General features: G+C 47.1%; 1 protein-coding gene across 1 annotated transcript in view; it reads right to left on the bottom strand.

Annotated features, from left to right (window-relative positions):
* Nucleotides 1–15,083, bottom strand: part of LOC105898075 (anosmin-1) — a 38,564-nt gene that overhangs the window by 9,819 nt on the left and 13,662 nt on the right. The window contains exons 3-9 of the mRNA XM_012825073.2: nucleotides 9,654–9,716; nucleotides 9,101–9,323; nucleotides 5,062–5,246; nucleotides 4,612–4,741; nucleotides 2,119–2,324; nucleotides 915–1,059; nucleotides 513–659 (exon numbers count right to left, since the gene is read on the bottom strand). Of these exons, the coding sequence (XP_012680527.2) occupies nucleotides 513–659; nucleotides 915–1,059; nucleotides 2,119–2,324; nucleotides 4,612–4,741; nucleotides 5,062–5,246; nucleotides 9,101–9,323; nucleotides 9,654–9,716 (1,099 nt within the window). The remainder of the gene's footprint in view (nucleotides 1–512; nucleotides 660–914; nucleotides 1,060–2,118; nucleotides 2,325–4,611; nucleotides 4,742–5,061; nucleotides 5,247–9,100; nucleotides 9,324–9,653; nucleotides 9,717–15,083) is intronic.

Below are 15,083 nucleotides of genomic sequence, written 5' to 3'. Positions count from 1 at the left end.
ACATATATTAGTAACATAACATAGACCACTGAATGGGACTTGACAAGCTACCCTTGGAGCACGCCTTTCAAGGTTTCAGTATTTCCACTCTGGTACTAACAGAAGGATGGGCTATATACGCTGCTATAGAGGGCTTTCACCGTTTAACCCTTTGGCGTTCCCTCTGGTGTTTCTTGGGCATGACGTCAAGTCTTGTAAAACAAAATGGACTGTTTCAACAACTAACGCGCGGGACTGCTTCGGGGAGGATAATCTATTAAACGCAGATTTCAATGAACTCTGCAGGCCAGGTCCACCCAATAAGTGTTTATTGTTGGATTGCACATGCAAACCCTGTTTCTGCATGAACACATTTACACTTCTAATTACCTCGCCACAAGTAGCCATTGTTTCCTCTGCACCATTCAACCGATCTGAACTGCAGGTACTAATATCACTATACTCTGTAAAGCTGCTAGAGTGACTCGTGTTGGCACCAGAAGTGAAGGGGAAACGCTGTCGATCTGCAGTACCTCCTCTCTTCTTCCAGTAAATGCGGACTTGTAGCTGGCCGTCCTGGTAGAAGGGTGTTCCCACTTCGAGAGCGCCTGCTGGTCGTTTGCCTGGTAGCGAGCTGACAGCGGGAGCATCTTCTTTCTTTGTCTTGGACAGTGGATCTTCTAAGGAAGATTAGCAAAATATATATATATATTTACACAAGTGTCTGAGTGTCTGATCCTTTGGAAATTGACCAGCAAAGATCAATAAACCACAGATGTGGTTCTCATGGTGGTTAATTGAAATATGCTGAGCATTTGGCATTCTCTGTGATATTATAACTTGAGATAGGTCTTAACATGGCACAGTATTGTTGTTTCACATTGTGGGATCTGAATGTCCCACCGCTGAGAAATAAGCTGGTTGTCAGTACTCACTTGACTCATTGTAGAGGGCCGTGCTGAAGTGAAGGGAGGCTTTGGGGCTCTTGAGTCGCACCTGTCCCCAGTACGTCACCGCCTGAAGCTCCACTGTATAGCTGCTGTTGGCCTGGAGACCTTCAAGCTCCACAGAGGTTTTGGCCTAAGGTGGTCAAAGCACAGACAGACAGATCATTGATCACTGAAACAGACTGTGGCTAGTCAGTGTCACCCAACCCAACTGACTCTGGAACCAAAGCCTGGCCTTTGGGAAACCCGAGTTATTAGAAGCATATGTTGGTTGTGTGGGACTGACATGGTGGGAATTCCCACTCTGAGGTCTGTTTCTTTAGAACTTGTGGGAAAGACTGCGTTATCAACCCCCTGAGCACTTAGCTACCTAGTGTTTTGGTTTCAGCATTCCTTAAAACAGCAGGCATTTGATTGGCTTTCATTATTGACGGTGCTTGTTTTGGCATTCCAGGATCAGCAGGTCGCTCTCCAAGCACCGAGGTGCCGAAGTGAAAACCAGTGGTACACGTGTCAAATGGGTATCCTATGTCACGGTGCCCATAGGCTTCTGTGACGCATCTGAAACGGGTTACAAACTCTAATTTCAGATGGAATGTGACAGGGCATTTGTGACACCTAGATCGCTAAAGGCGTTGTGGAACAATGTCAGAGCTGAGGAGTTTGATGAATGCCGGTTTAAGAAATATAACTTGTTTATAAATGAGATATACAGATTTAAGAAATATAAACGAGCTATAACAGATTTAAGGAATATAAATTAGCTATACAGTTGTTTTCTCTCCATGGCTTAAACAGTCTCAACACAAAACCAAATGAGAAAAAAAGGACACCAAAGTACACAATTTCATGCCCCAGGCAGGATACCTTGTTGTAAATGAGGCACAAATGTTATGTTCTATTTCCCTTAAAAGATTAACCATCCATGTAAAAAGAGTTTAATTTGTTGAGGACTGCAATAAAACAATAATGAGGCCTTGTGTTTATGCATAAACAATGGGCTTAAATAGTTTACGCAATCACAGTGATTGCCAGTTGCTGTGTATCATTGCCATAGTGGGACTGTTTCCTATTTACAGCTTTGCGGGTTGAGGACTCGAGTCAAAGATGTTAGCACTCAAAGACGTCCCGCCCTGACACTGGGGTGTTAACCATCCACCAACACATTAGCGAAACAGAGGGGAAAGATTACCCCGTTGGTGGTCTTCCTCCTCTTCTTCTTGGACGGCACCACAGACTTGCCAGTAACGGTCCAACTCCAGTAGACTTTGAAGTGGTGCACGGGGATGTCTGGCTCCTCTGGAAGAGTCCAGTTGAGACAAGCCGTCACCAGGCCGTCAGCGCCCACTGTCATGTTGGTGACCTTCAGGCTGGACGCGCTGGGCGGAGCGGAGGGGTCTGTGGAAAACATCACCGCATTGTGAGTGCTTCTTTCAGCGGCTAAGGAGGTCCATTCTTGGAAAAATCCAGAACAGTGATTTATTGCAACCTTTGACTCAATTACACTCAAATGTTTTTGATTCTTTTTTTCCCCGAAAACAGAGCAAGTTTTCCACTTAGCTCATTTACGAGTCTAATCTGTAAACCCTTAAGGTGTCATCACAGTTTTAAGTTGTTTATGAGATGGTCATACATTTGGTTTTTAGGCTTGTCAGTATAACAAAATGTATGCTCTTTGAATTACGTGGGTCATGTCCCTAAGTCACTCTAATAACACCCTAATGGCAGTATAATGCCTTTTTCCAGAGACAATTTGGATGTAACATCTCCGTCCATTACTGCAGCAATGGTCTGACTACTCTTATGAACACTCAAGCCCACGCCTTTAAATGCAGCTTTCTGTTTTCTCTGCCTCTTAGCATTACTGTACCTGACTGCTGAGCACATGGCCTGTATAAACAGGCTGTTAGGACTCATATGTGGACAGGCTTTCTGACAGATGGACTGCGCTGCGAATTGCTGCCGGCTGCCATGACTAGCGTGTGTCTGACCGATGATGTCAGCGTAGTCAGCGTAGAGGGCCAAATCACAGACCAGGGGGAATTGGGTTTTAATGAGAAAATGACATGAACTGGGAGGCAGGCGGCTCCTCTTACCGTGCCTGCTCCCACCTGAAACACATTTGGGCTGCTAGCAGAACGCAATTGGATGCATCGCGGATAGCTAGCTAACGCTATCCACACAAGATAAATAAGCAACCAATGTCGCAGCAAATTGCCCTTGCAAATTATACAAGTGAGAAATTGGAATCAGATGATGCACTTGTGTGAGTTACATAAAAAAAAAAACACCTTGACACGCTCATCAATTCTATTGACCTCATCACGTCAAGAACACCAAACACAATCAATCAACACTACTGACCCCCCAACTCATTTAAGATGCCTTCATGTCCTCGGCAGAGTGAGAGCCTGAGAACCATCTGTAATCACACACAGCCAAACATCTCAGACCAAAGGAAACTCAATGGACAGACCCAGCGCCTCCTAATGTGGGCGTGTGTAGCAGGAGGCATCTAAAACTGTTCTAACTATTCACAGTTCCATACCAGAGATGTGGGGATTCGTTGCGCTACAGATAGCAAATAAATTAGCCGCTTTCTAATCTCTCTTAGACACACGGATGTTTTGCTTCTTTTGCTATTACGTAAAACATGACTAAATAGGCCAATGAACAGAGTAGTATAATGCTGACAAAAATAAGTGATTCAAACTAAATAAAATCCCAACCAAATTCCTCTACTTCCACAGTAAATTAGAACTATATTCAAATTGACTAAATTCAATTAAACTCTCTGGTATATATTAGACTTAAAAGATAGACAATGTCACATTAAGACACATTATCTTATTTTTAAAGCCACAATATGCAGCAATGCCAAGAAAAAGAAATCATTTCAAGTTTTCAGAAACCGCATCTGGATTTCTGCTAAAAATCTCTTCAGTGTCATTCGGCATTTAAAACTCGGTGCAAAGCCTGCCTTTGGCCCCCCTTGCCATGAGCGGGGCTGCTAATCTGCGCCCAGATCTGAAGCAGACTTCCTTACCTCATTCATCTGGGCACAGACACAGCCCTTATATGTATCTGAGACCTGCAATATCCCTACTAATTCCAACATATTACACTTTATATGGCTGTAAAGAGGGGAACCCCCCTCAGTGGAGGCGCATGAAGCGCTAGCTGCTACAGTGGATGAGAACGCTCTGCTCAGAACACCAGAGCACGCCTATCGCACTGAGTTACAACCCCTGCTCACTGCTCACTGCTCTGCTCTGTTCCTCGGACTTTTCTGGAACAACGGAGAGAGGAGCAACACCGTAAAAGCCAAGAACTTTAAGAGGCTCATGCCATGAAATGTGTAAACAGCGTTGGAGTGTGATGTGATGGGCTGAAGATGGAAAAACTGGGCTTTGACACACTTAGCACTAACATCAGTGGGCTACAACTGATTTACCACCTACGGACATGCGAACAACCACAGTTGACACACACAGAACTATGCGTTGGGGGGCACTTTCAACACTCATGCTAAACTTGGGCACTGAAGGGGGGAACTTGCTGTAAAATCCCTTTGCAAAGGTTCCACCTGTTCCTGAGTCTTAACACCAGAGCTGAGCGGGATTAGGTGTCAGGGCCAGAGCGACAGGAACTGACAATCAAAGCAAGGCCACCCAGGCGGACAGACCTCTGGAGGAGCGGAAATGCTTGCTGGGGGCGGTGAAGCCACGGGTCCCGTGGACGTTGACGGCGGCCACTCGGAACTGGTACCATCTGCTGGCCCTGATGTCAGCCAGTTGGACTCGCTCCTCTGTAGTCTGGGGGACAGATGGAGGGAGGGCAAAGGCACAAGAAGGTCAGGGGTCATGGGCAGAGTCGCAGGTCACGTGTTTACTGCTGAATCTCTCTGTTCTGACTCACTGTTCTTTTCCTGAAAACTGCACAATCTACACCTGTCCTTTCATTTACAAAGTCAAGAAAGGCATGTGGGGAATGCAAATAATAAAAACATGCCAACATTAATTACAAAAGTCACTCCTTTGTACATAAAACATATTAGAATGTCAAACAAAATGTAAAATAAGCATTGAAAAGAAGAGGTGTGTGAAGCAATTTGATCTCCCGCATGCGTGTTTACCTGCGCAACAGTCTCCCATTCAGTGGCTTCATCTTCGCTGGGGTGAATGCCATAGTTCCACCTCCTCTGGACCACGTAGAGAACCGGCTCCACAGAGATGTTAAATTTGGAGGACCAGCGGATCTCCAGTTGTCCGGAGGGGAGCTCCAAAAACACCAGCTCCTTCCTGGGCTTGAGGGGCGCTCCTGAAACAAACAGAGGACATCCACATTCCACACATTTCACTCCAACGTGTGGCGCTTTGTTGTCCTTCTTTTGGACTGAGGGCGAAAAAAAACACATAAAACATCATCCGCTCTAATCACTGCCATGGAGCTGAACGCTTCCAACCTCGGGGGAAGAAACACATGTTTTGATAAATGCTTTTGTGCGGAGGGTATGAGTACATCGGGATTAGAGAAGTGCTATCTGGGGTATTGTGGGCTGAGAGCACAAACACACTCCATTTGCATCATGCAATGCCCCCCATTCAACCCTATAAACCATCATAAATGTGTCCATGTGCTGTAAATTATAGATTTATTAAGCACAGGGCTTTAAAACAAAATCATCCACCATGACAGATTAACTCTCTCCATTCTATTTATTCCTAGCGAGATATGTCGAGCTGTTGACTGAGGAGCAGCCTGTAGGTTTAATGAAATGGAAATGGAGAAGGAATCTCTCTAAGTGCCGCGGAATGCTGAACAAACTCCACACTTCTCTATAAATCACTAAAGTTTTGATGGAATAATAAAGGACCAGAGCACCTCTACTGTTTTGTGTGGGAGGAAGAATCTAAAACACATAAGCCCATTTCTGAGTCGGTTAAGAGTGACTGAACGTACCATGAGCTGATCGTGGGGGGACTCTTGAGAGACCTTCACACCTAATGTATTCCATACGTTAAGGCATGGAAACAGTCATTGTATCTCTATCAGGGAGTTCACTTTTGCAGAGAGGCCCGCATTATCGTGATCTATTCTTCAGGGTGGACGTGCAATTTAAATAAGACAGAGGAGGACAGAGCCTTTGGCCGGGCACATATGGAGCCGTTTCTGCATCCGTGTCTCACGGGCTCTCGGAGCGAACAGCTGCCTGTCATTGTGCTGTGGTTTTCACAGCCCGAGCGTGTGTCACACCTCCCAGCACAATGTGGAACGCAATAACAATACCGCAGCATTCCTCCTCCCACGGCTGCTGGCCAGTCCCCTCGTCCACCCCCTCCCCACCCCCACCCCCGCCCCCGCCCTCCACCCCTCCTTAGAGGAGACACACACCGCAGCGCTACGTGCTCATGCGCTCCCCTGCTCCAGCGTTCACCCACACACAACCCAGTCTGCCAATCATAATCATGGCCCTGACTGGGCCATCTCCGCCGCGGCACCTCTTCCAAGAATCATAGTCCCAGCGTGTTCCCCTGCACGCGTTAAACTGGAGCCTCCAGCAGGCCTGCTCATGATGCAGCTCGTGTTACCCCACCCGCTCACATCACCTCCATCACAGAAGGCTCTATTTATGGCTATCGAGTTCCAGTGGTAACACTCGTAGATTATAGCCTTCTCTAACCACATGTGAAGTCGACTTCTCTAACCAATCAGCATCGGAACCGCTTGAATCAGAATAGCTAACTTGCAATATTTTAAAAATCCATCTCTCAATATCTTATATCACCTACAGATGGACTAGAACTTAAACTAAACTTTGGCATCGCTGATTAGGCTCATATAACATTAAACTGTTGCACTGAAATATTTGAATTTGAAATGTTCCAAAATTTGAAATGTTCCAATCTGGAAATTTTTCCTCTCCAACAATCCCCAAACCAGAGTGCAATGTATGGAATAGGACAGAACATCGAGCTTCACATTCCTCTGCGCCCAAACATTCCATCTTTCTCTGAAGAGCTCTTTGCAACCTGCAACCTACAGCTCTCCTGAACCAGTCTCTCACCAGCAGCTCGCCAGAACCAGTCTCTCACCAGCAGCTCATCTGAACCAGTCTCTCACCAGAACCAGACTCTCACCAGCAGCTCATCTGAACCAGTCTCTCACCAGAACCAGACTCTCACCAGCAGCTCATCTGAACCAGTCTCTCACCAGCAGCCCGCCAGCCCTTTGTGATGAAACTGCTTTACCATGAGCTACGAGATCTCAAGATATGTAGAATTAATGAGGGCAACTCTGTAACACTGCAGAGTATAAACTCAGCAAGAAGCGGATATCACAGCATCATTTCTGCATTCATTTTTTTCATTGCAATAATTACGAGGTCCCCATAATTAGATCCAAAAAACCCTGGCAAAAACTGAACACTTCAAACAAAAAGATGAAAAAGAAATGTCTGCTCGTTTCCTACACAAACACTATTAAAATATATACGCTGAGCCCTCAGGTTCTGAGCTGGGCGAGATGATGGAACAACACGGAGTAGAGCGGCTCCATCTCGGGGGGGGGGGGGGTGCAGATGTAATGGAAGACCCCCAGCGCATTGAGGAACAAAACCCCAGCATGGGGTCTTCTGTCTCCGTGTGTTCAAAGATACTCTCAGCACAAAGAGGGTTAGGTTCTCTGAGCCGGTCCCCCTCTGCCAGGGACACGCTCTCTCTCTCTCCGAGGACCTCCACCTGCACGCCACATCTGAGAACCATCTCACCCTCTGCAGCGCTCAATTGCGCCCCACTCACGATGGGGGTAATCGTTTCCAGCATTATGGATCATCCCCCCCTGCACCCTTATGAGGCTTTTGCACACGTAGAAACAATTACAGCTTCAGAACACTGGCCAAATAATTAGATGTTTGCTCAGTGTGGACTGAAGTGGCGATTTAAATCAAGAAATGAAGTCTACCTGGAAATGAGGAGGAAACCTACAGGAGCAGGTCTTAAGAAGAGGAGTCATCCCTCGCTAATACTATTTTTATCCAAAGAGATTCCTCCCATTTCCATATCTGAAAGAATTGCTTGATTCATAACTGACTGCCTAACATGGAATTGCACAGACTTGGAAATAGTGTCCTCTCAAGGATGTGGTTAAAGAAAAAGACATCTACGTGCATTGCAAACATACACAGGATTGCTCAAATCCATCCATGCAGACACACACACACACACACACACACACACACACACACACACACACACACACACAGACAGACAGACACACAGACACATTGATGTATTTATTCATCAACGTGGGCACAGGGTTGTCACTGGGGTTCTTCAAAGCAGCATTCTTTTCCTCCCCAGTTGAGTTGAGTCCCTTTAATGCCTTGTTATGGCCTTGGGCTACACTACGCAGAGATTACAGAGCAAGAAGCTCCATTTCAGAACGCAGCCTCGGAGGACTTCACTTCCTAAAGCACTGCCTCTAAACACCTCTCTTGTGCTTCCACCGCTTCACGCTTAAAAAGCTCTATGACGTGAGTTTATTGTCTCGTTTTGTAGTAGTGCAAGCTGAACTAGCACGTAAACAGCTAAGTGAATCAAGACATAGTACTGTTTCTGTAATACTACACTGGGCCCTAATTGTCTGCTGCGCATCAACTAAAGCTAATTTAATAACTTGGGGAAATCATTTTCCTAATTTAATACCATGAGCAAAATGCTAGGCGCAAACATGGGTGGATCAGCACAATGCTCCCACACACCACACGATAGCTTTAGTTCAAGCGCGACGGAAATTGCTCATTGCTTTGCTCATAGCCCGTCAATGAAATTAGGGCCCGCAGTATAACTTATACAAAATAATTTCACAGAGGTGAATGTTCCATATGTGTTCCAGTGTGTGTGTGTGTGTGTGTGTGTGTGTGTGTGTGTGTGTGTGTGTCTGTGTGCTTAGGTAGCAAAAAGTAGTGTAGAATCACTCTCCAGCAGTGGCAGTGTATATTTAATCTATTCATAAGCATACCAGTATGTATCAGTCAGTGTGGTGTTTTTAAACCGTTATGTTTCAGTTGTCTTCAGTGGAGCTTCAAAAATAGTTGATGCATGTGTGTGTGTGTGTGTGTGTCTGTACGTGTGTGTGTGTGTGTGTCTGTACGTGTGTGTGCACGTGAATACCTTTGTAGAGGTTCTTGGGCAGCTGACAGGTGTGTCCACAGCCATTGGAGCAGCACTTCTTGACAGTGGAGCACTCGCTGTCCTCCTCGCAGCTCTCCACGCAGGCGGCAGCGAAGCCGCTGGCCTTCTCCGCGGCGGGGCAGTCGCCCTGCTTCGCCGACTCCACGGACTTCAGGAACTCACAGCTCGTCAGACACTCGTAGTGCTTCTTGGGGAAAAGCGGCTGAGGAGAATGTTTCGGGACAGAAAGCAGAAAGTAGAAAGTGGGGGAGGAAAGAAATATGACTTGAAGGAAAAACCCATGTCAGATTGATTTGAGATGCCAAATGCAGCACCGCCCATTAGGTCAGAGAGGTGCCCCATTACAGGAATAGCCCTGTTTACATTGCAGCTCATGACTCATAGGTTTTGATGGGTGGGTGAGTAACTGCTTTGATTCTGTAATGTACAGCATGCTGTTAAGAACACAGAGCTTCCACTTCAGCCTCATTTTCTCATAATTTCCCCTATTGGGCCTACGGGGAGCAGTCAAACAGCAGAGTCGGTGACATACCTCACATAAGTCCTGGCACTGGTTCTCCTTCAGGTCCCAAGACTCTTTGCAGGGCTCCAGGCACTGTGAGGGGGGGGGGGAGAGAACAAATGAGAAATGGAGTGAAAGAGACAGAGAAAAGGAGAGACAGACAGACAGTGACAACAGGACAGAGTTAGTGCTTCAAAGACAGCACCACATCAAAGCAAGCAGCCTGCCTCCAGACCGTCTGCCAAACACCTCCATGCATCTCCTTCCATTTCCACACGGCACACTACATTCTCCACATCAAGCGGCGCACTCCTACATGGCAAATATGTCCCCAAAAATACCTTCAGAGGACACCCAGCGCTCTAATATTTACCAGACAAGCGGTGCGTTTGAGTGTGGGCAAGAAGAGGACCATTCAGCGGAACGAACAGACCCAGTTGCAGGCTAGAGCCGCTCAGAGATTCCTTTGGGAATGCATCAGCACTTGGTCTTCCTCGCGTCTGGACCTGATAGACTCTGGCATCAGCACCACTCTTCTCTCTGTACCACTTCCAGTTGTGCACTGAGGGCAGGCTAATGGATGATACACCCCGTTTAAATGTTCCTGGGATTCCCTTCCCGCCACACATGGAACTTATTTACCGGATATTTTGAGTGGGTCGTAGATAAAAGAGCTGTGCACTATAATGTAACAACAACGCCAGAAACTCAGCCAAACAGCGTATGAGAATCAAACGAAAAAAATGTATCAATATGGTTATATTCTTTTTCGATGTAAGTGCAGCTATTCACCCGCAACAAATCAAATCCAATGTGTGCAAATGTAATAAAACATGAAAGTTCATGCATGTCTGATAGAATCATGGCCATTCCACCACAGCAAAGGGGCGCATCTTCAGACGGGATGGAGCAGCGAGTGGCTCATGCGTTCCTGGTGCCGGCCGGCCGCTCGCTCGCTCGGAGAGAACCCTGGGAGCGCGCTCACAGGGAAAAACTGTGGTCGGGCTACTTCTGTGCAGCCACTGGGCCCGACCCAAACCACACCAAGCCGACAAGCAGCCAACGAGACTCAGCCTTTTTCAATTTGAGCCTGTGTCTGCCGCCCCAGTCATGCATGAGCATCTCGCTGCAGACAGACTGGGAAGGAGTCCACATCAGGTTCACCTACATGCAGAGGACAGGGGCTGTCTGTCATGAGCACGAGCACGAGTGGGCCATCCCTGCTCTAACAGTGTGCTGAAGATGCAGACATAGGTAGCACTCTCCACCTACAGGGCTGGATGGATCTCATGGATACATCAGGGAAAATCACTAGAGCAAAAGGAAAATCTACTCTTAAATATTTTACGAGAGCCTCTGTCTAATGCACTGCTCACGGCTCAGTTGTTTATGGCTCTTTAATTTGCTCATTAGGCGGGTCCATCGTTATTATGCCATTCCCACAGAAAACGTTTATTTGGTTTTTATGGCGAGTGTGTGGGACACGCACATGGTTAAGCGTAAGCCTGGCTCCTGCGAGGCTGAAATCAGGGTCCTGCCGCAGCGGCCTGCCAGCTTTTAATAACACTCCGCGGTCTCTTAATTAGTGCTTGGCGTGTCTTGTCTCCGGGGACTATGTGTGACATCGGCTGGCCACACAAGTGTTAAACAGCACAGCCGTGGAGCTGAGAGATGGGGGCATCGTGTTAAGTGGACGTTACATTTTCACTTGTGACTCGGGTAACAAACAGAGAGTTCGGACATGATTATGCAGCGCCCCGAACATTTCTGAGATTGAAACACAGGTGATGATGTGTTCAGAATGCGGGCCAGCTTCCTGGATTCCAAAGCAAGTATTCCTTAATGATGATGAGATGAAATTCAGCGAGAGAGCCCACAACACAGCAGGCCTCGTGGAATGGAACTCCGGGAGTAAGTAACACTGATTTAGAAAATTCAGGAGGTGAGCGAATGCCAATATCTGAATAGATTGGTGGAAAATTTGATGACAACCAGATGAAGCTGAAATTGCATGGTGATGTGGATTCCCCAAAAAAGTCCAGAACTCCAATCTGAGTTGACCAAGGCAAAGTATGAAACTCAGGAGAATGATTTATCTATCTCTCCCAGTAACGCAGCAGCAGCACCCGTAGTTTGATTTCCAGCGTGCCTCAGAGGCCATACCTGGACAATGACCTGCTTTGCTCCACCAGACCCTGAGGAGACTGAGGAAACAAGCACACACACACACGCCAAGGCTCCAAATCCCCTCTCCAAATCTCTCAACAGACATAAACCCTGGGATCAGGCCTACTCTCTCACTGAATGGTCCCATGTTCGCAGGATATGAAGGCCTTACTAAAGTTAAAGGACGGAAAACGAGTAAAAGCCATTTGCGATTCTTCTTTTTTCTTCTTCTTTTTTTTATAACCATGCCCGATACTTGCAACATTCTGTCTTTCTGTCATTTTGATATAAATCACAAACATTCAAGTCCATCCCTTTCCGGAGGTGATCAAACTGGGTGATGGCATTTTTGGAATTTTTCAGCTTTTCAGAGCATTAAGGCGTGACACAAAAGGTGAGGGTGGCAGCAGTTCAGTGAGAAGCGAAACTTCTGAAACCCCTGCGCACAGGTGTGCTGAGAACGGACAATCTGTCAGCATTTCTCCACAGCCCCACCCACACACTGACAGTTTAGCAGGAAAAGGGAAGGGTGACAACAGATGTCTTGCCAAAGCAAATATGAGAGCTCTTTATAATTACAAAGGTGCTCGCATCAATCAAAAACATGGCTTTTAAAACACATGTTTACAACTGGCTCCATTCACAACAGTAAGTGCTGATTGTCAGGATCAGGTGTTCAGGTGTTCTGTGTCAGTGTCCCCAGGGTCCAGAGGAGGAGGCTTTGGTTCAGATGGCTGCATCTATACATGGTGAAATAATAAGACAAGAAGCACCATTTTATTGTTTAGAAGCAAAAGGAACGCAGGGAGGTGTTGAGACATCCACACTGGGTCCCTGTACAGACCTAAACATGAGCTTTGAGGGTTTTACCAGAAGCTTGCAAGCCCAGTGAAAGGCGGCAACAGCAGCAGCCTCCAAACAAAAGCATTTGTGCCTCACCCTCTCCCTTTTGTGTCCTTATCTTCGTCCCCAAAAGTGACACATTCTGCATGGATAAGTAGGGTCTGCCGTTGGGCTCTTTTCATTTCCCATTTCACGCTGTAATAAAATGCAGCAGTTGTTGCACCAGGGAACCTTGAAAGGCTTTATGTGGGGCCGATGTGAAAGTCAGGCTGAATGGCGGCTCCACCACAAACTCTCCTCACTGGGGACTTGGGGGGGGCAGACACTAAAGAGGACGCTGAGCATCCAAAAACAAACTTCCCCGTGGCATAGCGAGATTATCTCTGTCTCGTCCTGAAAACATGCGCATCCCGAAGGGGACAGCTGAAACAACATAAACTATGCCGAGATGAATGTACAAAAGGCAGCTGAGGTGCTTTGCTTTGCTTAATGAAGCATGAAGTGCTACCAGTGAAGATTGCCCCAGGCTTCAACATACACACTGCAGTCAGAATAATAAGAGGCACATAACTCTTGAAATGGAATCACACAGGAGGAATATGCACGCACACAGAACAAGCTCACACAGGAGAGAACGCGTGTGTGTGGCCAGACTCAACAGCAGACACCGACACACATACACACACACACACAGCTGTGTGTGTTGTTTTCAAATGCCTGGCAAATACGAATACGATTCTCCTGTTAAAAACAACCAGATGAGAGCGATGAGGGCCATCTCTCCCTTTTCTTCACCAGATGAAAAACTTTCCCTCCAGGACACCTCCCCGATCTCTCTCTCTCTCTCTCTCTCTCTCTCTCTCTCTCTCTCTCTCTCTCTCCCTCCCTCTCCCTCTCCCTCTCTCTCTCTCTCCCCCCTGACGAGACGCGTCGATCTGCCTGAAACAAAGTGGTGAGGCTGTGTGTCAGCCCTCGGCGGAGCGGCAGGAGATTTATGGAGTGTGACTGGAATCACGGAGGGGTGAGTCGTGGGATCACGCTCCGCCGAGGACCCAAGCAGGGAGGGAGGGGCCTGGGAGAATCTCCCTTTGTTGATCGGCCCCGCTTTAAATTGGGCCACGCTCAGTACTGTACAGCACTGAGTTATGTGTCCTTTCTCTCCCCTTGCTGTTTTCATAGACGTGGGGGAGACTCAATGACCCCCTCCTCCTATATGGAGGGGCGTATCGACCCACCCAGCCCTCCTAAGGTTGATCGCCATCCTTGAGCTTCATATCAGTTTCTGGACCTCTTTCTCTCTCTCTTTTTCTGTTACGCTCTCCCTGACACACACACACACAGACACACACACAGACACACACACACACACACACACACACACACACACACACACACACACACACACACACACACACACACACACACACACACACACACACACACACACACACACACACACACAAGGCTGTAGGCACTATTACTCTTGATGGCTCCCCTGCCAACCCATGGCCTACCCTTTACAACAGCTCATTCTTATTCATGGCATGGGCCCTGCTTCCAACAACATTATCATAACATAAAGTCAGTTTCATTCTCGTCCAAATCCATACTGCAGTCAGGCATTTTATTCTTTGCCAGTGCTAAAACATACACGCGCGTTTCCTGGCATATCGGGAATTAAAAATTAATCTCTTGCTGAGCACATGGGTGGTAAGCATAGTCCCTTTAACCACAGAGCCTAGGAGAAGAATTATGCACGCTGTGGTACGTATCTCTACAATTGTTCTACATGTTCTCACTGTGCTTGAGGTCTCACCATCAAAGAAACACTCAAGACTTTCACTCTTGTCATATTTCCCTCCAAACAATTTTGCAATACCCTCACTGCTAAAGGAATGCTTTCCAAACTGTGGTTTGTATAGAAATGAGAGGTGAAGATTGATAGCAACCTGTGAACGCCTTGATCTGAACTCACACAGAAACAAGGCGGCACGCACTCTGTGAACTTACAGATATTTTATCACGGCTCAGCAAAGTCTTTATTCCGAGACGTTATATTCTTCTGCATGTGGCCGTGGGCAGGATAGCACAAGCCATCAAGCATGGCATCATGCTCCTTGTTGGTAAATCAACACAGGTGTGTGTTTGGAAAAGCAGTCTGAACATGCTGCCACACTTAAGTGTGTGAGTGGATTAGGCATGTCAAGGTTGGAGAAAGAGCGCGACTGATTAGCTGTGGTGCTTCGACTCCGCAACACGACTCTCACCCCCAACCCCCCCCTCCATCTTTCATCAGGACTCAAGCGCTGGTTTGACTCAAGTTGCCTTGGACTTCAAAGGCGCACACACATCAGTTTGTGTTGGTCGTGCTGTTTACCGAGGATTCCATGAGTCACGAAGCCCAGGACCCTCTGGTGGGTTCAGAGTACAACAAGGCTGGGCATATACTCA

Source organism: Clupea harengus, chromosome 2, assembly GCF_900700415.2.
Source record: "Clupea harengus chromosome 2, Ch_v2.0.2, whole genome shotgun sequence".
Taxonomy (NCBI): Eukaryota; Metazoa; Chordata; class Actinopteri; order Clupeiformes; family Clupeidae; genus Clupea; species Clupea harengus.
This window is presented reverse-complemented; position numbering and strand designations above follow the sequence as displayed.